Below are 24151 nucleotides of genomic sequence, written 5' to 3'. Positions count from 1 at the left end.
TGAACATTATATATGGAAAAATTATAGATACCATTGAAGGTTTTCTAATGTTGTCTTTCTCTACAAAGAATCTTTTTTTTTTTTTTTTTTTTTTTTTTTAAAAAAAATTTTTTTTTTTTTTTTTTTTTTTTTTCTGGCAAGCAGTTAGGGTTACAGGAAGCTCACTTTGTCTGGTCTGGGGTTGATCTGACTTGAAATTGGGTTTTAGTGTTTAGGCATGGCTCCTTTTTCAGGTTTGTTCCTAATCCTAGTGTTCAGCCCTGTTCTTCTATGCTTCTCCCAAGGAGTCTGGGGTTTTTTCTAGGATCTGCTTCCTGAGGTATTTGGGGTATTTGGCTCCCAGACTCATGAGACTATCAAAGCTCTATCTCCCTTCTTAATCTAGGGCCTTGAATTCATGCTACTTATAAGTCAACAGTTACAGGAGGAAAACAGAAGAAAATCTTGCTTCATTGCAATTGGCTTCTCTTTTTAATATAAGATTTCTAAGACTTGGCTTCCTGAGACTGTAGACTACCATCTACGTTTTTGTTCCCCAGTGACTATGAAATTGCTAGACTGCCAGTTTTAGTTCCCAGCTGGTCAGCTTCCATGTTTCTAGCCTTAAGCTACACTATTTTCAAATAAGCAACATGAGGCCCACCTGCATACCCTCTCCCCTTTCATGAAGACTTATTTTTTATCTTTGAAGGCACTTCTAATTGTGGCCAATAGTCAGGAGTATGCATTCTGTCTTTACTTAAACCTGAGCTTGAATAGTGTTTGCCAAAATGAAACCAAGATCAGTAGAAAGGGTACAGTGAAGATAATCCAGGAAACAAGACAACAGTCTTTAATTTAAAAAAAAAAGGCAAAATAAGACAGAGTTCACTCGTGAGACAGATCATCCAACTGTCAGTGAAAGTAGTGGAGAGAATAATAAACGCAATCAGATTCTAAGTTGAAAGGGTCTATATTCATGCCAGGTAGGATGTGTTTTTAAGTTCAAGAACTGGATCCTACATGAAAGTATTCTGAGCACTAACAATAAAAGGAACATCTTAGATGCCTCTAGAGTGGGTGTGAAGGTTAGCTTTGTCAACTTGACACACCTAGAATCACTGGGGACAATTGTCTGTTTGAGGGATTGTCCATATCTATTGGGCATGTCTGTGGGAGGGTGTCTTAAATCAGCCAATGTGGGAAGATACAGCTCACTGTGGATGGCACCATTCTCTAATCAGCGAGTCCCGAACTGAACTCTATGAATGGAGAAGTCAAGCTAGACACAAGCAAGCAAACTCTTCTCTGCTGTTGACTGTGGGTTTGATGTGACCAGCTGTTTCACATTCCTGATGCCTTGGATCCCTGCAGTCATGGACTATAACCTGAAACTCTAAGCTAAAATAAACTCTTCGTCCTCTAAGTCGCTTTCTGTCAGAGTATTTTATCACACCCACTATGAGATTCAGGATGAATACGAACATTTTCAGAAAGACTACTGTATGGGTTTCTTCTCACCAACTCTGTTGAGGAAGTTGCTCAAGGATGTTCTTCAAGAAAATAAGGAAGGAAAACAAAAGAGAGAAGGAAATGAAATCCAGAAAACATCTAACCCAGGTAGGGAGAGGAACAGCAGCCGCAGAAGGGAAGTCCAGAGAGAGATGTGGCCAACAGTCCTAGACAGCAACTCACTAAAGGAGAGCTGGAAGCGGTGGTCTACAAAGGACCCTGCTAGAAAAGGTGGATTGCATTCTAGATCTCCAATCCAGTAACCCTGAGAGATCTGGTAGAGCAGAGCTACACAACCTTTTAGCCTTCTGCTTAACATTCTAGGGGGAAGAGCAGGCAATTCAGGAGAGATGTGATAAAAAAAATACCATCACTTGAACAATTAACAGGGTACTGGAAAAGGCTGTTCATCCTCACATGAGAAATTCCTCCTTTTCATGGTCCAGAGTCACATCATTCCAGTGCAGACTATATGGAGAATTATGTACCATCAAGTTTTCATAGTTGACTTAGGGAGGGGCTTTCTGGGGTGATGAAAGTGCTAAAGGAGGTTGTGATGAGCGCTCAGTGATTAGAATTGATCCATATAGATCTTCCAGATAAGGAATTTATTCAGGTCTAATTACATTTTATCTCATTACAGCTGTTTGGTTTGTTTGTTTTAAAAAACAAAATGTAAATCTTCATTTGGGTCGTGGGATGTTCTGGGATGAGTTACTGCTGATCATGGACAGAGGTCAGCGAGGAGTGGCTACAACAACAAACACATTTGTTTGTCAGTTTGTTTTTTTCTTTAATGGAGATAAAAAGAAACCTAGTTTATGTGCATGTTGGTTTTTTGAGACAGGTTCTTACTACATTTCCAAGGATAGTCTTTAACCCATGGTAGCCCAGGATAGCCTAGAACTTGAACCCCTGTGTTAACCCCCTTAGTGTTGGGATCATAGGTGTGTGCCACCACCCCTGGCCCTCAAATTAATTTTTGAAAGTTACCTAGAAAGACAAAGAGGCTAATGGTGGAGGATGGAAAGAAGCTTGAATTCCTTGGCTGACTCTATTTGGTTTAGTAAAACTGACTCAAGAACAGATATTATTTTATATGAGTATAAAAGTTAAATTTAAGGAGCAACCCTGAAAAACTCTGAAGCAGACAAAATGATGTGCCAACCTGGTGGCATGACCACTCTAAGGGTAAAAGTAACAATGACTACAAAGTAAGGTCTAATAAGAAGGCCATAACTCCTTCCCAGTGGTCATACATCATTCAAGGTGGTTCAGTAGAACTCTGAGCCTTGCTGTATGTTTTGTGACCAGGGAATGAATGACATTGGTGTTCAGAACAGGAGAAAGTAGATTTAGAATTTATAGGACTAACCAAAGAAATTTTTTAAAAATCCCGTCACCCTGAATATCACATGTAAGTCTACAATGTATTTGCCATTAAAATAAGATCAGAAAGGGATGTGTAGATGGCTCTGCTCAAAATATACCAAATAAATGCATAAAATATCAAGGAATAAATAGAAATATTAATAAAATCTCAGCCAGGGTGGATAGTGCACACATGTAACTACACTACTGAGGGGGCTCAGGCAAGAGGATGGAGAATTTGAGACTACCCTGGGCTATACAGTAAGAAAAAAATTCACAAATTTGCATGTTATTATGCAGGGACCGTGACAGTCTATTCTGTATTATCCAAATATTAGTATATGTGCTGTTGAAGTGAGTACAAAGCTATCCAAACAAAAAACAAATTAAAAAAAAAGCAAGCAAAAAAAAAAAAAAACCTTTACATTGAAAGGAACTAGAAAAACTACTAACTGTATACTACTACTAATACAAATACCAGACTGATCACAAAAATCACAAAATGGTATTTCTTATGAAGACAGTGCCATCTTAGAGAAATGGATGAATTCAGTAAGTGCAGGAAATGTATCAGAGACTAACTGTCTCATATACCAACAGCTACGAAAAACAAGATTCTATGGACCAACACTTAAAATATCTGTGCATGAATAATGCTTATCTTCAACAAAGGGATTTATCAGCCACATACAAGATGCTGTACTCACCTAGATCATGATTCACATACATCGAAAACAAAGCAAACACAAATATTCCCAAGAACACATCACTTGATGAAATCTTTACCTTTGTTAGGTTTTGGTGCAGTTATTTGGTATATTTGAATTCTACTACTGAATATTTATGATTTATGATGAGGATGGTCTAGGGGTTGCTTTGAAATGATCCATGGGGATGAGGTTAGACATCTCTAAGTTGATACATAATACTTGAACGGGAGGTGGGGGGAGTTGTTGAGGGTAAAATGGTTCAGTGGATAGAAGTTGCTCATCCAGAGAACCAGGACATAAATTCACGTGCAGCTTACAACCATTTGTAAGCTTGTTCCTGGGGATCTGATGAGAGGACCCCAGTTCAATTTCCAGCACCGACCTGGTAGCTTACAACCATCAGCAACTCCAGTCTGACACCCTCTTCTAGTCTCAACGGTGCACAGACATACATGCAAATATGCATGCATATAACCATATGTTAAAAGGTAATTGAAGCATCCAGATAGACATGTTTTTGAGACCTTTGATTATTTTTAATTGTAGGGGTAGGGGTGTAGGTCTGTTCACATGAACACTAGAGGCAAGGCAATGGAGGCCCCTGGAACTGGACTTACGGGCAGTTGTCAATCATCTGAATTGGGTAGAAATTGAACTCAGGTCTACTGAAAGAGCAGGAAGTACTCTTAAACTGCTAAGCTATCTCTCTAGACACCTACTATTTTTGTGAACACCTAAGTTTTTCCACAACTAAAATAATAATAAAAAATTAGCCTATTTCCATATCATGTAATAAGTGTAAACTTTCTCCATAATGGTGGGTGAAGACATTTACAGTATCTACAGAGTTGGATCTAAAACAGCCTCTTTTGATTGAAATGACAGTCAATCTACACAGAACTGGGGTGTCTAGCTTCTTAAGATTGTACCACAACCATTGGGATCATGAGCAATGTGGAAATTAGGAGGAAGGTGTAGAACCTACCGGCTAGAGATTTCTCCTTGTGTCCTCCAGCAATTTCTGTCACTGGGGCTTTCCCATGACACTTGACACCTGGATAATCAGACACTCTGGTGGGTGAGACCCTGCCAGCCATTTTCAACAAGTTCTCCCATCCAAGCTCAGAGACTACTACAGAAGCAGGGCTGGACAGATCATGAAAATTAGAGACAGTGGAATTCTGTAAAGAGTGTTTGTTGGATCTGTCAGGGCCATTGCGCCCATGAACCCAATGGTACATGCACCAAACCAAGCAAGGCAAAATACCAGCATGGGTGGATTAGGGCTGCACGAATCCTACCACTCACTGAGGGGCTATTCGCAGTTGATAGCTACTGTGAAAGGGAATCTGTTTTTCTCAGGGATGTAGCCCTTGAAAGACCACTCAAACTCCAACAGACTGAACTACACTCACATGCACACAGGTAGCACCAAGTGGATATACTGCTTTTAAAACAAGTAGAAGAAGATGGGAGTTAAGGCAGGAGATAGAAGAGGAATTAGAAGTAAGGAAATAGGGGATATGTTTCATTAAAATGTAGTATATATTCATATACAGAATTCTCAGTCAAAAAGGCATATCCAAAAAAAAAAAAAGAAAAAAAAAAGAAAAAAAAAAAGAAAACAAGTAAAAAAGATAAAAGAGGATTCCCTTCTTGGGAATGTGATCCGTGTCCCAGGTTGGAAATCCTAGTGTTTTTAACTGGCTTCTCCCTGATCTCCATGTTAAACTCTCCTATGCTTCCTTGCGGTCTGGACATACTGTCCTTTTAATTCCATATACACATCAGCTGCCTTTTGGAATCGGAGATCAGATCCTTGTCCTGGTAACTTGGATGTCTGAGCATTACAGAGTGATCGATTATAGCTTGTAATTATGGTGGCTTGTACAAAGTGCAGCGATTCATAAATCTTCCCTGAATGGACAAAACTCCCTTTGTTTCTACTGCAATGATGAGACTTAATGCTGCTCTGTGTCAGTTACACACGACTATGATAGCTGCCCTTAAGTGGAGCTGGGCAAATGCCATCTAAGACCAGGAGTCAGTCCTATAGAATGGGCAGCTATGACTCAGCAGATTCCAGAAGGACCAAGCTCTTATGTTACTACCGATTCATGGTAGTGATGGCTCCTGGCCATCTCTCCATCATATACAGTGAGCTCTCTAGAGTGAGGTCCAGTAAGAGCTGAAAATAGGGTTGCACTTCAAAACAGCCAGGGAGACTCAGGTGACAGCCACACCTTTTCCAACAGTCTAGAGTGACTTACTTGTGAAGGATCCTGGGAATCTTGTTACCCAGTGACTGGGACATATGCAACTGTGCTGAGGATAATAAATTACACAGCCACCATTAAGTTTTTCAGTTCCTTCCATGACAGGTCTTTGCCCCATTCTTTTAAGATTACACAACGGCAGAAACCAGAATGCAATGGAGGAGTGGGTTTTCCCCACAGCTATAAGTCTCTGAGAACTTTCCAGCTTGGCGGGCCCCTCGTTGATGCCACCAGTGAGTCAGAGGCCCCAGATAAACACCTCTGCCATACATGAAAGTTTTCTGTCTGAAACCCACCTGTGTAGGGGAACAGCAGCAGCCACTATATGTGTGTGTGTGTGTGTGTGTGTGTGTGTGTGTGTGTGTATGGCTTGCAACTTCATGCGCCTTCCTTGCAGCCTTTAGAAAAAGAAACCCCTGCAGCATAGTCCTGGACCCCACAGCAGAGAGTCCGGGACTGTCCATGAGAAGAAGGATTTCTTAGCTTTCACCCACAGCCAGCTCACTGCCTTGAGGTTTGCAAATTATGGCCTCCTCCTTTAGCTTTCTCACAGAACCATTTTAATAGAGCCAGAGAACAAAAGCTTTGCAAACTCGCACACGTGTGTGTGTGTGTGTGTGTGTGTGTGTGTGTGTGTGTCTGTCTGTCTGTCTGTCTGTCTGTGATTTTGTAAAACCCAGGCTAGGTAACAGTGCAGTGGTTCTCAGATTCAGTTCTAACACTGTGACCCTTTAATACAGTGACCCCCAACCATCAAGTTATTCCAGTACTACTTTAGTTTTGAATGTTATGAACCATAATGTTTAAAATTTGACAAACAGGATATCTGATATGTGACCCCTGTGAAAGGCTGTTCAACCTGCAAAGGGGTGGAGACCCACGCAGGTTGAGAACTGCTGTTCTAGTGGGACTTTTGTCTTGGTTATCCTGTTGGCATGACTTTAGTTCTATCTATCTATCTATCTATCTATCTATCTATCTATCTATCTATCTATCCATCTATCTATCTATCCATCCATCCACACACAGTAATATACACTGAGATGCAGAAAAATCCAGCCCATGGAGATTAGGAGACCATGTCTCAACTCAGGCCCCCCATTCCAGAATGATCTCCAGGGGGACCATTTAAGAAGCAGTAAGATGTGGACAAATGTTGAGGACAAACCTTGACAGGGTCTATAAAGCCTCTAGACATGTTAAAGGCCTTAGTATGGAAAATAGTGTGAAGGGTGTTTTATAAATTATGTGTTGAGATCGCATTCTGGAATACACTTATTCAAGTGCATTAGCAAGCTTTGTATGTGTTTGATTAAATGTGTGCTCCAATAGCTTGCATTACCACAGTGACTCACTGCGTGCACATCTTTACATTTCTCTGGCTAACCTCGAGTTGTTAGAAAGTAACCCAATGTTATTGACTTCATGGCCTCTCAAGTTATCTTGCAAAGCTAGGTGTGTCCATATCCCATTGTGACTTTTCTCTGTATTAGAAAACACAGAAACGCAAGCTTGTTGTGGACACTGACAGGCACCCGTGGACTCTGCCAGCAAAACGTTTTCTCTCATTGCTTGGCCTCGAAGGCACACAGATCTGCACTTGAAATCCTCACCGGTGCTTTTCAAAGCATGCTTTATATATTGGCATAAATAACTCTGGAAACCTGAAGGAACTGGTTTAGAACACAGACGCTCCTTTTGCAGCAGAGGTGTGGCTGAATAGGAAAGCTCTCGGAGACCGCACCAATGCCCAGCTGGCTACAGGCCAGGCAGGAGTCACCAGTTTCTTCTCCCGAATCCCCAACCTGGATGCTGGCAGGTCAGCGGGGGGAGGAGGCCACATTACTGAAATCAAGCGGAGTTAAGTCCTCCATGAGCCCTTACTCATGAGGGAGCAGGAGGAAGCCACCAACTGTGCTGTTGCTGACCCCATTTTTGTGTTCTCAGGACAAGTCTCCAGGCTGCTGCCTTATCCATTTGTGAGGCCATTCAAACACTGTAGACATTTTCCAAGTGGGTCTGACGCGTTCTCAAATCAGTTATGAACTGCTTGCCTCCTGTGTACATACCAAGCACTAACTTCTCCAGCCAGGCAGCTGGTCACCAACGGGACCTCAGGTTCTCTGTCTCAATGCCCTATTCTCAAGTGGCACAGGCACATCAGTATTCAGTTTCCTCTTTAACCTCTCAACTTCTAATTGTCCTCTTCAAACTGAGGTTGACTCTGTCCTGTACTCATGTCTAATGCTCCATTCAGCTCCTGCACTGGTATCTCTTCAAAGAGTCAACAGGGAGTCTCCTGTTGCCCCGGGCCAAGAAGGTACATTAAGAGCCTTCACTCAGGACCTAGCACACAGTGAAACAATCCTCTTGCTGTCACTGTTGCTACCCAAGAGGCAGGCTAGGATGAGGTGCCCATCAGCAGAGCATCCCTATCTTACATAATTCTCATTTGTCCCTTATCTTTTGTTAAATCCAATATGGCTGGCACTAGCATCAGGGCCCTTGCAGCTGGCCTGCACTCCTGTGACAAGGCTGACCCGAGCGAGATATGAGTCTAGATCCTAGCAGGAGGACTTCAATGTGCAGCCTGAGAGCGTCTCTCACTCGTTTCATTACGGCAGCCACATGCTACTGTGGTTTAATAAGTTACAAGTCTTCGGGGCTGGAGAGCTGACTCAGTGTGTACACTTCTTGCAGGGAAGCATGAGGATCCGAGTTCCTAGCACACGTGTAAAAAGCCAAACACCAGGGAATACACCTCAAACCGCAGCTCTAGAGACATGGAGATAGAGGACCTGAAGCTTGCTGGCTGGCCTGCCAATCTAATCCAATCAGTGAACTCCACAGAGTTGGAGATTCTGTCTCAAGAACAAGGCAGAGGGCTGGAGAGATGGCTCAGTCGTTAGAGGCGAGTCACATTCAAAAGGGAGGTGGAGAGCACTTGACAAAGGCGCTGGCACCAACGTCTGCTCTCTATTCCTAAGTACATCCATGCAAATACACGGACACACACACACTTCAGCACACACACACACATGTATTTTCAATTCTAGAACAGTGACCGCTATCCCAAGTCACCCTTCAGGCCTGTTTCCCCACAGGAGCATGGTACCTTAAGACTGCTCAGCACACAGAGATTGCTCAACTTGACCAAGAAAGCCACCGAGTTCCCAGAAGTTTACGAGCTCCCACACTTACTCAATGATGTACCCTGCTAAGGAAAGTGAGGGGACAACCAGTCCTTCAGAAAGCAGACCAAGGAAGTATCATTGATACCAGTAACACATGGGAATCCGAGGCAAGACCTTTTGAAATGTCCTTTCCATAGGGCTGCCCAGGATAAGAAATGGATCCCGTGCAGTCCAGCAATGCCTCTTCCTAGGAGTGAGCAGGGCAGGCCATGAAGGGGCAACTACGGTCCTGAGCTCACCACACTGCCCAGACTGCCCACGATAGGCAGGGCTAGTCTGCAGACGGTAGCTTCCAGATGGCCTCTTTTCTAAACTGTGACTCTCCTGGATCTAATAATCTACAACGAACCTGATGCTTGCTAGCAGGACTATTTGGGGAGGAAGGGGCCATTGGGTTTCTGAAACTGAAAACACTCTCTTGAAGTCAACAGTGTCAAGAGTAACCTATGGCTTTCCTTGAGAAGCCTTGTGAGCTGTGGTTTAGGTAGTCAGCTCTAAGGATAAAGGCAGGGCACAGATTAAGAACCAAGAGTGCAAATGATAAAAAAGTATTACTTGCCAGCCGGCATGTGCTACAGGACAATGTGAAGACCACACTCGGTGCAAAGGCCACACAGTGAAAGGTGAGGTTCGCGACTGTGGAGGAGGCAAACAGAGTGAGCAGGAGATGGATGGCTGCCTATAACCAGATGACTGTGGAAGGGTGGGAGGCCTGGACCCTGTGCGAGCGCTCAGTGGATTAATCCTATGATGTGAACGCCGAGACAGTATTCAGTATCCTTTACTGTGGAAAGTCAGTTAACACTGCTCTAAACTCAAGGAAGGGACAGGAGGCACTCCCTCTAGCTCTGTGTCGTTCCCTGAACATCTGTGGGCACCTTGTCAGACTTCTACATCTGAGCTCAAAATAGAAATAACAATCTTAGAATAAAAATAATAATAATAAAAAAAACCCCTTCAAACCAGGGCTGGAGGGATGGCTCAGAGATTAAAAGCATTGGCTGCTCTTCCAGGGATCCCGAGTTCAATTCTCAGCAACCACATGGTGGCTCACAGCCATCTGTAATGGGGTCTAATGCCCACTTCTGGTGTCTGAAGACAGCTACAGTGTACTCATACATAAAATAAATAATCTTTTAACTCCAACTGGGGACACTAGGGAAGAGTCCCAGCCTCCTCTGTATAAGTTGGCAGCTCTAGTTTACCGCTCCTGCTGTGATAAAACCCTAATCAAACCAAGTTGGAGAAGGAAAAGGTTTACTTCATCCTGTTTCTAGAGCACAGATTTATCCCAGTGGAAGCTGGGGAAGGAGGGCTGGAGGCAGGGACTGAAGCAGAATCCATGGAGGATCGACGCTCACTGGACCGCGCACTGCTTCTGCCAGGTCTCACATACAACCTAGGACTGCCTGTGCAGAGGCGGCACTAGCCACAATGACCCTGGCCCTTCTCCAAATAGCATTCAAGAAAATGCCACACAGACACATCCATAGGCAGGCCAGTATGACAGAGGCAGTCCTTCAATGCTGCTCCCTGTCCCCAGGTGTGTCAGGCTGACAACCAAGAGGTACCAGCCTGGCGGGCCTCTGCCCTCCTCCTCCAGTACAGCTAAGAGGGCAGGACTTCTTCAGGACTAACATCAAGCTTTATTTTGTTTTTAATAAGACAGATTAACCCTGAGAGGCCTGCACAAACAGCAGAGACCCTAGTATCTGAATGCACGCCTCCTCTCACGTAAATGCGGTAATGACTTTGGCCAGCTCTCTATTCCTTAAAAGCATTCCGTCTACTCCTGCTAAAGGAAAACGGACATGTGTGTCATCCTTTGAAAGTGGTACACAGCACGATTCAACCTCAGTGACCTGATCGTACCACCAAAACAGAGTGGGTGTAGGCTAGGGGGCCAAATCTGATTGCAATTACTTCCTTCTAACCTCCTAACCAGAGGGGAAGGCTAGAAGAGAAAGATTCAGAGTCCACAAAGACACCACTAGGTTTTTACGCTGAACTGGCCAGCTGCAGACAGAAAAAAACCCCTCAGGTCACCTGCTGGCTGAGGCATTTTCTATTTTACTCTCATCTTGGAGATAACACCAGACGAAGTATGTTGGTCTCCTTTGATGATGGGGTATGCATCCCTGTCAGCACAGGCGAGGTGACAGTCCTGAGAACTGGCGTCCATCTCCCAGAGCTAGCAAGCGCCTAGAACACCCTGGGGACAGAGGACTGGGCCCTCAGTCACACTGACATCATCTAGCTATTGCGCCCAAGCCAGCGTTTATGAACCAATCAAGAATGGGCTGCTGTATGTCCTACTGGGAATATTTCACATTTCAAAGAACTTGTATCTTCATGTGTGTGTCTGCCACGTGGTCTTCCATGTGTAGGCCCAAAGAGGGTGAACTGGAGTCCCATTGCTGAGCTGGGTGAGGGTGGAGCTGCCCCACCATCCCACACTCTCTGACGTGACCCTACTTGGACATGCGGGAGCCAGGACTCCTCTTCTCCTCCATTCTCCTTTTTGCCTCACAGACCGGTGAGGATCTTGTCACCTTACATCTGAGCAGTCTGTGCCTATGCCTGCTACAGCTTCATAACTGCCCTTCAGTGTCTCCCAGAGCCGGCCACAACAGCAGGGGGAACCTGTTCTGACCTGGATGGACCAGCTAGGGGAAGGAAGGAATACACAAACCCAAGATCTTCATATAAGGCAATGCCTAAAGGGTCAAGACACACTGAAGTAGAAATTATTTTTTCTTTATTTAGGAAAGCAAGGCAAGGAAGAACAGTAATTTGTGTAACAGTAGACAAGTCGGCACTGCAAAAAAAAGAAGAGAAAGCAAAGGCGGGCTACTTGTCATAGCCTGCTCAGCTTCGTGACCTCGAAATTCAATGCAGTCCTCACCTGTACTGTAATTCGGCAAATCTGTAGCCGGCAGAATTGGGGACTACAGATCCTTACGTGAGCTATACCTAAGCTAGAAACCTGACAGCCTGCAAAAGTCACTCAAAAGTAAGTGGTAAATGGGATGCATACTAGTGCAAGCAAACCATTTCTGTAAACATTTCCTCCGATGCAAATGTGCAGAATAAGCACACTGCACTGCCGCAGAAGAGGCTCCTGACTTAGGTACAGGAAGGCACTGAAGCTCTGGCCGGTCCCAGACACACCTAGGCGTGGTGGCCCTGAAGAGTACTTCCATGGTCTGTATACAACGGTGTGTCACCTTAATACTCTTTTGCCAAAATGACACCTGAAGAAAGCAGTGTCCTGTGGAGGGCAGGAAGGGAAAGCCTGTCCCTCCCTAACCAAATGGGAAGTCACAGCAGCCCACTTCTCATTCCCCGTGGGCAACTCTCCTGGGATATCTGAACTAACTTGTCTAAGCTCACTGTCAGCCCAGTTTACAGGGTGTCAGGACCAAGAAGGGAAGGGCAAGATGACCGGGGTGGGGCTTGGGGGGAGCAGCTGCCAGCAGCTTGCCTGGGGCAGACTGCTCTCCTTCAGCTGGCCATGGAGTTGGTCTGGGTCAACTAGGTGAATGCTTATGGGCTGACAGGGCAGGGCAAGCAGCACAGGCACAGATGACCAAGCCCATCCTCCACCCACAGCTCCCTAAGAGAAAGTTCTAGCTATTTATTAATAGTCCCAACAATGTATGTTTGTACTAATTGCAGCCTTTGGCTGACAAGATTCTGACACACAGGAGTAAGGTGGATGGACAGCAGCCTCCTGGTTCTTCATGCTTCTTTGTGCCTGTAGCTTGATGTTTCTCCAGAGCCATTGGCTTGCCTTTCACGGCACTCTGAAGTCAGGGAGACGGCTGGAATCACACAGACAGCTCTGTCTCCTCTTGATCCATGCACTTGCCTTGCAGGACCCTCTCATTTTATAAAAACCCCAAGTGTGGGTAGGAGGCTGCCACCATTAGATTCTGACCGAGTCCTCTGCTGATGGGATAGTCCAAGTCTCAGATGGGATAACTCTTTAACCTACTCTAGGTTAGCCGCAAACCAGAAGAGAAACAGCTTTTGCATTACTTTGAAGTCATACAGCCTTTTGCTTCCTTTCCCCCTAAAAGGAATGGGTCGCTCGCTTATCCTGACCTATCTTTGTTGGTATTAACAACCAACCATTTAACTGCAGTAGTATATTGTGGTTTTCACTAGATTTTTGTTCTTCATAAAACAGAAGCGAATGACTGACAGCTGTGTGAACTGAGGCCGGATGGTACAGGCTCGGCAGTAGGTACAGATGACTGTTACATGGGACAGGGATTGATGAAGCATGCTGTAAAAGGAAATTAACCACGAAGGAAGATCAAGCCCCTGAAACCCCGAGCTTGTATTTGGGGAATGAAGCACACAGCAGCTGTCACAAGGTTTTCCCACTCAGAGCAAGATGGCAGGGTGTGGCTCAGCGCTGCCTCTTCACTGAGACACTAGCATCCTCAGAGAATGTAGTGATGACCATGAAGCCATGAAGCAAATTATTACAAGACATTTATTACAAATGTCACAGACATATTCATAAAGAAAAATTAGTTTTAAAAAAAGAGAACAAGAGAGCACGTGAGAAAAGGAGAAAAGCCAGAGTGTCGATTTTACACCTGAAACACGGGCAGGGAGGGGCCCTCTATGAAGAAGTAGGACAAACTACATTCTTAAAACAGTTTTAGTGCATTGCATTCTTAGAAAAGGGACACACCCTCACTCCCAAGAAAGGCTCCTGCGACATCAACAGCCTGTGTGACTCCCCAGGGTGACCCCTGCCTGCTTCCAAACCCAGCTGAGAACAATGACATCTCTTGTGTTTCACAGGTGGCAGCTGGCTGCCTGTCACCCGCTAATGGTGAACTTGGTGAGAACAGAGCAGTCTGCATGCTAGAAGCAGACTGCAGCAGCCACAAGGCTACTCCCTGCTGTCATAGACAGGCTTGGTTTTTTTGTTTTTTTCCTTTTTTGTACCTGATTTAGACTTATGACAAAGTCAAACTTTTATCAGATAGTTTTGGTATTAAGGTTAAATTAAACATTAATGTTTTCTGCCAAAACCATAAACTAAGTCACCTCTCAATGCATTAAAAACAGTGAGGTAGGCAAAAAACAAAACAAAATGAAACAAAACCCCACAGGAAAGCTGACCTTCTCCTACGGTGTGTGCAGGCCACGATGGAGCTGCACTTAGGCCTAACAGACTTTAAACCTGTAGCCGAGGCAGGGCTAATACTGTCACACGACAAACTTCTGGCCCTCCAACAAGACACACACTTTTCTTTTCCTTTTCTTTCTTTTTTAAGAACCACCTGCACAATTTAGGCAAAACTTGGTACACAGAAAAATGACTGAGTTCTTGGCCAGGACAACCCCCTCCAAAAAACTTTCAAAGAAACAAAATGGGACCCTTTAACCCACCCCACCCCACCCTAAGCCCCACCCACAAAAAAAGGTATCCTAGTAACTGTGTCTTTCACATTTTATAAATATTAACTTCTTAAACCTGCACCTTCTTCTCTGTCCACATACTGTCACATTACAAAAAGAGAAATGTCAATTAAATACATTGTTAATGTTACTATATTAAATCTGTTCTCTGCTTCTGCAAGCTGCTTCTTACGCCCACTTTTCACTTCTTTGTGCCCACTGCCAACGTCTGATGGTGCGCTCATCACACCCTTCAGACACCCATAGGACAGTCGCTCACTCGCTCGGAGACGGCCTCCTGGAGCTGCAGGGAAGGCGCGGCGCTCACTCGCTCGCTCGCTCGCTTGCTCTTCCCGGTCTGAGTCCATTCCCAAGCACTCCTAGCACCGATGGTGGAGTCCAGACAGCACCAGCTGCAACGCAGCCTTGATTTATTTGAGAAAGGAAAAGGAGAGAATGGGAATAAACTGGCAAAAAGTGTAGGAGGGAGGGGAGAGGGCCCGACCCGACCCGACGCGATGCGCAGGCGGCCTGCAGACGGCTGTCCTGGCTGCACCAGCACAGCTCTGAGCTCCAGTTGCAAGGAATTCCAAGGTCTCGCTCGGGTCTTGCCGACTCCAGAGGTCAGTGATCCCAGCTCACACTGCCTCTACCAGCTCAGAAGAGAAGTCCTGCCTAAGGTCATGAAATAGACCTGGCTGCTGCCACCAGAGCGGACGGAGGCAAAGAACACCTGCAACACAATGAGAGGGCACAGTCAGCAGCCACTCACTACCTCCTGGTGCCCAACCCCAGATAGGCCCAAACAAAGTGTCTAAAGGTCTCCTTGGTTTATTTTAGAATGCATCATCACTGCCAGTGGACCACAAGCCACTGTACACAGCAGCCACAAGTGCCCAGACGCTGTAAGGGAGCCTTACCTTGTCATTGCGTTCACACAGGAACTTTAGTCTCTGAGCCCTTTTGTGCATAAATACACCATCCAAGTGACCAGTTTCCACAGATCGTATCTCTATTGCCTTCTCTCCCCAGCCCATTGTCTGATTCGACCGGATATATGCTTTGAGAGAGGGAGAGACAAAGCATTAATGAGGAGTCGTCTTGACAAGCCGCTTCCGATCCCCATGCATGGATGCTGAGTGTAGCCCATGAAGACTTGCTTTGCCAGGAGTTCTGCCTCAGTGCTAGGCATATCTCTGAAAGCCTACTTAACATGCAAGAGGCCCTGGGTTCACTTTACAGAAGTGACCAAAAGAGGGCAGTGTGCTGTCTGCCTGTTCTGTCACTGAATAGTCATGAGTCAGTACCTGAACAAGTCAACTTCCCTGGGGTCTTTCATGCCACTTCTACAAACAGCCATGAGAGAAGGGAGGACGAATGGTGAGCAGACACATTGGGGACATAAGCACGGCCATGCAATGTCAAGCATCAGCCTCAGTCCCTGACCACAAAGCAGAAGACTGACTACTCAGGAGCCTGTGGTGTGACTGGAACCCAGCCACTCAAGAGCAAGCAGCATTTCTTTCTCTGATTCTCTTCATGCCACACAAATTGGTCAAAAACAAAACAAACACACAAGCAAACAAACAAACAAACTAACTAACTAACACCCCAAATACCTGCCCTTTAGGTAACTTAAGAGTCAGATGAGAGGCAGCAAATGCACAGCTTTTAAAGTAGCCTACAATGACTGGGAATTTGTTCCAACCTTCTCCCATCTGCTGATAACCACCGAACAGCCAGACAGCGTGAGCAACATGCAACATTAGTACAACACACAGATGTGGTCCTAGTGGCTCCTCTCACGGACACCTCGTCACGACGCGTCATACCTACAGATGTCGGCATCTCTCCCCACTGCAGAACCACGTCCTTGGTGATCCTTCCGTACGTGTTAACGTAAACCCCCTCGTCTTCGTAGCACACCAGCAGCTCCATCCCATCCGTGTTGGGGAGGATAATGATTGCATGGGGTTTGATGCTACACTGAATCTAGAGAACAGGAACAGGGAAGGAGGTCTGTGGTCATCTCTGGAGCTGTGAACGTGCTCAGCCAAGAATGTCCAGTGACTGTGGTACTGCTGCCATCCCTAACACAAACGGGCAAGAATCTTGGGCAGTCCATGCAATATGCAACCCAGAGTCTATCATTTACAGGCCGTGTGCTCTGCTGATGCACGTGTTTGAGGCCCTGGGCACGTAAGCCGATGGCAGACTCATCTGAGAAACATTCCCAACCCAAGGTGTTCTGCCTGACAGCAACAGTCCCAACTCCATCCCACGTTAGTCAAAGCAAGTGCTAGAGGTCCTCAGAGGGCCTCTATGGTTCCCGAAACATGAAGCGACAGGAAACAGTGCTTCATTTAAATACCCACCCTACACCATGGGCATGAGGAGACCCTGCTTGTGTTAGTCACTGAGCAGAGTAAAAGGGAAGTCAAACAAAGTGAAGCTAGTCAACCAACCATAGGGTGTGGGTTCTTTCTTACGTGTGTTGGTAGATAAATGTCATAGACTGAGCCTGAATCCACATCAACAGCATGGAATCCCGCACAGGATCCATAGATCACTTTCAACCTCTGGCCTTCTTCCACAGTGAGATCCACCAGTAATGGCTTATGTAGCAGTTCTCCAAATGACTACAGAGGTAATCAAGACAGAAGCAGGAGAACAAACTTACACATCAGATGAGAAGCGAGCTGCAGGCATTGATTTATCAAGTGGATTGCTAACTAGCGCCTGGAAGTCACATCTTCCCTCCTACCTAGCTCATTCAATGCTCTGTCCTATCCAGTTGTATCTTGATTAGAACATGGGCAAGGTCAACAACAGCAAGAACTGGCACACTGCAGGGTTCAAACACTCATTAGACACAGCACGGAGTGAGCTGCTGTAGGGATCAAGGCACCAAGACTCTGTCAGGGTTGGTGCTATGAGAGTGACAGACTGGAGCTGTGTGACTGGACTCAAGCTGCAGTCAGTTCTTCACATCAGCACAGTTCTTAGGTCTGGGGCTCTGGGCTCTGGGCTCCAGCAGTGGTATAAAGTAACGCTCACACCAGTATCTAGCACATAGGAATATGAATACCAGACCCCAGAAGATGATGTGAATGATTTTATAACTTAGTGTCTTTTCTCAGTAATACTAGGACTTACCAAAACTGGTAACCCTCACTCTGACTCCAAGGGGAAACCAAGCAGGAAGTACCCTTTAATTCGAATTTCCCAAGTAATTGAAACTTACTCATTCAATAAACTATATCAAATTTGTTTTAAACACAATCATTTTAGATGAAATTGCTTGTTTCTCCTTACTCTCTGCTACAATGTTCCTTGATTACTGTTAAAAGTTCTATACCTCAAAATAGAAATAACTATTTTATCTATCTAATGCTAGAACAGTAGAAATTTTAATTAAGAATTTCACACACTGGATTTAGGGCAATCCCTAAGATAAATTACTAAAAATACACAAGAACGACGCCTGTTAGTTCTCTGCGTTTGGGAGTGTGGATGCAGACAGACTCTGACAGTTATCTGCACTGTTTCACATGCTACCTCCTACGTCACACATCAAAGCGAATGAGACCAATTATGAGTGCATGTGAACTCACAACTAAAATAGTCCCAAGTTTAGCACAAACCATTTTTCTGTAAATATCAGGATTTTGTTAAAGTGAGTTTTTCAAATTTATATGAAAATAGGACCATATTATACATATTTTAAGTCCCTTCTATTTAATGTATAGTATGTATTGCTTATATCATTAAAAACCTGTAATTTATGTAGTTGATTTTTGTTTTGCTAGGTATCCCTGGCTGGCCTTGACCCCAGACCAATCCTCCTGTCTCAGCCTCTCTGGCATATACTCTCACACCCAGGTTATAGTCTTTAGAATGCACTGCACTAAGCTCTGCATTAAGCCTATTTTTATGTTAGAATAGCTGAATTGACAGCTTTGTCATGTTAACGCATAGCTTTATATTAAAGCTTTAAGCCAACTTAAAACTGGCAGTTTTACCTTAAAGGCCATAAATTTGTGATATGGCTTCGGTGCCCATGCATAGACTTCCACAGAACTCTTCAAAGCAATTACCAGAAACTTGATTCTTTCATATTTTACTGAAACAAACATAAAAAGCAAGAGAAATACTATCAGTATTAACACGAGCCATGAATTCTTTTAGTTGCATTTGCAAGCTGTATAAATATACCCTCTGTCACGCATCCAGACAACCAGGAGCTGGGGTGAGAAACACAGAGGATTTAAGCTACCCATGTAGCTTTTCCAACTCTTCAGTGTGTAATTCAGTTTCCTACATCAATTCTAAACTAAGACCTAATGGTTTAGCCGATAATTGTAATGTCTTAGATTTCACAGACATTTTATTATCAAGGGTATTGCCAGGCAGACAACCCTGAGGACTGGAGGGCTCACACAGACAGAGGAATATGTTAGAAGCAAACTTGTAAGCCATGTGACTCACAGAACCCGCACCATCTTTCACAGCTACTCCTGCTTCCTAGTGCGATGCTCTGGCCTGCTCTGCAGCCCACCTACATGGACCTCCGAACATCACACTGCCGCTTGCCTAGGAGCAACGACTTGCTACCAACACAGCTTTGTTAAACTTCACATGCTGTCAAATCCACAGAGTTATAAGAGGATGACCAGTGGGCACTGTTAATAGACTTTTCTGAAATGATGGAAATTATCCTGTGTGCACTGCTAATCACTATAGGCCACACCATAGCTATCACTAATAATCCCTATACACCATACCATAGCTATAAACATTAAGGAGGTAGTAGGGCCCCATGGGAACCAAACTAAAGCCTGTTAATTTCAATTAACTATATTTTAGCCTCCTGGTCTTGGTGGGAACTCAGAATCATTCTAAATGCCAACTGTAATAATTATTAACCAACGAACTGCCACAATGGATAAAGAAGACGACTTCAGATTACAACATCCTAGGTGAGATGAACAGAATAACTGCGTATAGTCTGCACTGTAGTAAGATATGCAAGCATATCAGTGGACTCCGTAACTGTAACCAGATGACTTCTATAAAATTACACGGTCGGTCCCTTAAAGCTCTATGTTACGGCCCATTCTTTCTCATAATTTCTAACCAGCACTTACTTTTTTCTTATGGAATCAAAGTTGGCTTGGTTTTTGTTAGATGACTTTGTGAGAATCATTGATTGTTCCAAGGAAGAGAAATGCCAACCACAAAACAGTTGCTAAGACAACAGACCAGCCACAGTCACTTATAAATAAGGGCATAGGGGCTCTGCACAATGTACTTAATTGAAGATAACAAGCCATGATACCAGCGAAAGGCTGAAATGTTCTCCTAGTGACTGTGAAGGACCTCCCAGCACACAATATCTACAAGCTGGTAAGGTGAAGGAGGGAAGAGACCTGCAGGTCACAGGACACCTCACCAGTTACATAGAGCCCAGTAACTTAAACCTGACTCTAATGGAACTCTGAAGAGCAGAGCAAGGCCCCCCGGAACACTCACCGACTTTATAGTGCACGCACCCTTCCAAGTCGCCCACAGTGGTCCACCCTTGCTTCTTCTCAACCTCTGGGTCATTATGAAGAATCTTATTTCTTAGCCAGGATAAATAGTAGACACGTAACTTATCCTTTTTGCCTAACAAGATAAATATAAGTATTTTAAATGTGTGGTCAAAAATCAATGTTATCAATAACAACAGTATCCAAGAAAAAAAAAAAAAAGAAATAGCAGATACACTTCCCCTGAGAGAGACAGTCCATCTGGGAAAAGCATGGAAACGTCTTGAAACAATTACAGTGATGATTTTGGATAGCAAGCCCATTATACAAGAGTTAATTACTTTCCTATATACCAACAACAAATAATGAAGAACTGAAATAAAAATACTATTCATATTAACACTAAAGAAATGAAATAGACATGGGTCTCACATGACAGCTGTTTAAAATATCTATTTGAGGACAATTGGGAACGTGTTAAAGATGTTAAAGAATTAAGTGTAGAAGAACTGTGTACATGGATAGAAAACCACAATGTCAGTTCTTCCTAACTTCAACTACAGATTCAACCCCAATTCTAGCCCAAACCAAAGCCAAGTTATCTGTGTGCATCAGTAAATATACTCTAAAGTTTATACTCACAGGCAAAACAGTGACACACTAAACAAAATATTTAAATGAAAACCAAAGTTTTTGAACAGTTCTTGACTTCAAGATTTACTAACCAAGACCATGTGGTTATTAGAAAAGAATGAGCAAGTCAGTTAGTGGAGTAAAGGGCCCAGAAACAGAGGCGCCACACACAGTGAGAAACAGAGGCACACAAACGAGCGAGCGCATTGAACAAAGCAAAAGGAAGACATCTTCTCTAAAATAAACAATGTTGTGAATGAAAGGCAATTTATTTGCAAACCTTAAAACCTTTGACAAAAATAAACTAAAAATGAGTTGCAGACTTAAATGTGAAAACCCAAGCTCCCAAACTTCTAGAAGAAAGCATATGAAAATATCTGGATGGATCTTGGATTTAGCAGTGACTTTTTGGGTAAAACACCAAAAGCACAACCACAAAAGCGAACGCAAAACAAAACAAGCACAAAGTGTTAGGTTTCACTAAGCTCTGGAAGATGTGGAGAATGAACAGAGAAGCCAGAGAGAGGGAAAAAGCACTTTCAGGGCACATGTAATAAAAGATTGCTATCTAAAATATTCAAAGGAATCCAATAATAGAGGGAAAAAAACCCCCACAACCTAAGCGCATTATGTGGTAAAGGTATAAGCAGACCCTGACATGGGGAGAGAGCTGGGACTCAACCACAGACTGCACAGAACAGTCCTACTAGGGGACTCCATGGTTACACAAGACAGCACTCTATCAACCTATCAAGACAGTAACCGCCCAACACTGACAGTCTCAGACATCGGGATGTGCTGCAGGAACTGTCCTTCCCAGCTGTCTGAGGCACAACAGCTCAGCAGCTCTCCGCCCCAATAGACTTCTGCCCAGTGCTTCTGTCTCTCAGCTGTGTTACTTTGATTTTTTTTAACCAAATACATAAAATGAAAGCTTGTGTTTAAGCAAAAAGTTGCACATACTTATCTAAGCTTTCTTTATAACTTGCTATCCAGAAGCACCAAGATGTCTTTCAATATATGAATGGATAAGCAGCGATACATCTGAATGGTGGAGCATTTGGCAGTATAAAATAACAAGATACTCAACCACAAAAGACATGAAGCAACCTTAACTTAATGTGCATTGCCAAAGAAGTTAGCCCACATATGACATGACCCATATATTCAGTCACACAAAGTTTTATCTTCATGAATCCAATGATAGGACATTCCAGAATAGTAAAGTCATCAAATACAGTTGGTCAGCTATCATTGGGGCCTCAGGAGGAAGTACAAATAATGCTTTTTAGGGGACTAAAACTAGACAGACTGAAATACACATATCACTGTAGAGTGCCAAAACCAAGCCAATGCTCTCCACAGTGATATAAACTGCATGCTTTGATTAATAGTAATGTATTATTACTAACAAGTAAGAGACAATGTGCCACCAGTGTATAACACTCAAGCACAGATGTCAGTGACAGGCATCTGGGAGAGTGCCACAGCTGTGTGCATCTTTACATCATGAAAACTCACAATTCTTCGGTATCTCAGCCAGTTCAGAGAATGAGCTGAGCTCAGTATGTATGGCTTGGCACACTGCAACTAAGGCCATGATTCTGCTTTGAAGAACACTCACCAGATATTGTCACCAGGACATTTAGGCCCTCGAGCACATCCATTTGCTGGAACCGTCTTCGGCTGATCAGAGGGTATACTTTCCCTTGGCCACTTCTATCCAAGAGCATCAGACCGCTCTCTGTACCAACCAGCAAGTTCACTCCTGTTCAAAAACACGGAAAGGCCTACATTTTAGGTTGTGATTGTGTAGAGCTTTACCATAGAACAGAAAAACATTTTCTACTTGAAAGATGACAGTGACTGTAATTCCTAAAGGAATGCCCAGAACAGTGAGGTTAAAGCAACGATCCCCCCACCTCCTGACTCAGAAGCGACAGTAGTAACATTTACTTAAATACATAGGGGAGCAATGAGAAGACATCCCCATGACACCTGCCCCCAGGGAACTGAGCTCCCAGTTGTAAGCTCACTATTTCTTGGGTTTCGGAGATTCTGGTCCATCTGCTACTATGGCCCCACAACTGGCAACCTTGTAGAATAACTTACAGAGAGCACGTGCCTCTATAATCTCCACTGGCTTATGGGCTGGTCTCAATCAGTTCCCACCACTGAGAAGCAACTGCACTATGTCCCCACCTTCCTAGGAGCCTGCTTACCCTGCCAGAACGTCACCTGCTCCCATCTCTCTCTATTTCTTCCATGGACACTGCCAGCGCTAATCATATACATGCCCACTGTGTCAGGGCAGCAGCTCCTATGGCCAAGCTGTACTTCTCTGTTCTTCCACACACTAGAGATTTCTCCTAAAACCAGGATTACCACTGAAGGTAACTAACATCTCCTTCCCTCCTCTGCCTCTGACACTCCATGCTTTCTAATCATGTGACAGCAGGCAGACACAAGCCTTCACTCAGACTGTCCAGATAACCTCCACTGTCTCACAGGTGCACAAACTGATCCTTGTTTTCTTACACGCCCACTGAGTCACACGGTACACCTTTAAAATGTGTGCCTTCCAAGACGCAGGGTCAAAAGTTCTGGTCTAGCGTTTGGGATCCCATACTTCCCAAGCCATTAGGCTCCATCCACTAAAGTTAATATCCACCCATCCTTATTTTTGGAAGCATTGGACTCTAAATCTACATATTTATCCAAATGTTCTTGCTTCTTTGATGTAGAACCTTCCCCTTTGAAAGCATTTTCTAACATGTATATTGATTTATGTTCCCAGGAAACTAAACTCATTCATTCACACCAATTCTCTAAGCTGGGTATAAACCCCCTAGACAAGCAATGAAATATTTGTGTTCTTTGAAAGTACCTGCTAGGACAGTAATCTCACGGAGATGAAATGGGGAGTGGGTGGAGTCAAGACAGTCTGTTAAAGGGTAGTCGTCTAAAGCAGCTTAGAAAACTAAGAGTATCCGGAACTGGCACCTTTCCCCAATATTAAGTCAGATTTGGAATTTGCTTTGAAGTGAGTTTTGCGGTAAGATTATGAAGCTGTAGGCCACAAGCTCCAAGTCAGTGCTCTGAGTACACCCAACTCATGCTCATGGGATTATCTACAGGAACGCTGTCCATATAAACAGATGGACATAAAGACCTAGTTCTTCAGTGTCCCAAGTCACACACACTACTTGGAGATGACAAGTGCAGACAAGGCTCCTCATAGCCAGCACAATCCTTCCCTCTCTCTATGCTGCTGCCTGTCAGGCACTTGTCCCAGGAAGGAAGCAACTAAAGCAAGGGCCTTTAGAATGATCAATGCTCTAGATCAAAGGAAAGAAAATGGAGCCCAGGGCTGGCTGAGACATTAAAGGCACATGAAGGATACTAAGACTGCTTGTTCCCACGAGTAACTTTGTTGGGCTAAGCATTTATTACCAATTTCAACATAACATAAATTTAAGACAATCTCTATAGTTAATATAACATACATACAACATTAAAAC

The 24151-nt window shown here is 44.1% G+C and overlaps 1 protein-coding gene across 22 annotated transcripts in view; it reads right to left on the bottom strand.

The window, feature by feature from the left end:
- Positions 1-13527: 13527 nt before the first annotated feature.
- Map4k4 (mitogen-activated protein kinase kinase kinase kinase 4) overlaps positions 13528-24151 on the bottom strand; it is a 124744-nt gene continuing 114120 nt past the window's right edge. For all 22 annotated transcript variants that reach the window (XM_029480936.1, XM_021166567.2, XM_021166544.2 and 19 more), the window contains 7 exons: positions 22255-22398; positions 19999-20133; positions 18489-18589; positions 16956-17105; positions 16299-16458; positions 15387-15526; positions 13528-15199 (listed from right to left, as the gene is read on the bottom strand). In XM_029480936.1, coding sequence (XP_029336796.1) covers positions 15116-15199; positions 15387-15526; positions 16299-16458; positions 16956-17105; positions 18489-18589; positions 19999-20133; positions 22255-22398 — 914 coding nt within the window. In that variant the 3' untranslated portion in view covers positions 13528-15115. The remainder of the gene's footprint in view (positions 15200-15386; positions 15527-16298; positions 16459-16955; positions 17106-18488; positions 18590-19998; positions 20134-22254; positions 22399-24151) is intronic.

This window comes from Mus caroli, chromosome 1 (assembly GCF_900094665.2).
Source record: "Mus caroli chromosome 1, CAROLI_EIJ_v1.1, whole genome shotgun sequence".
NCBI classification, from domain to species: domain Eukaryota; kingdom Metazoa; phylum Chordata; class Mammalia; order Rodentia; family Muridae; genus Mus; species Mus caroli.
This window is presented reverse-complemented; position numbering and strand designations above follow the sequence as displayed.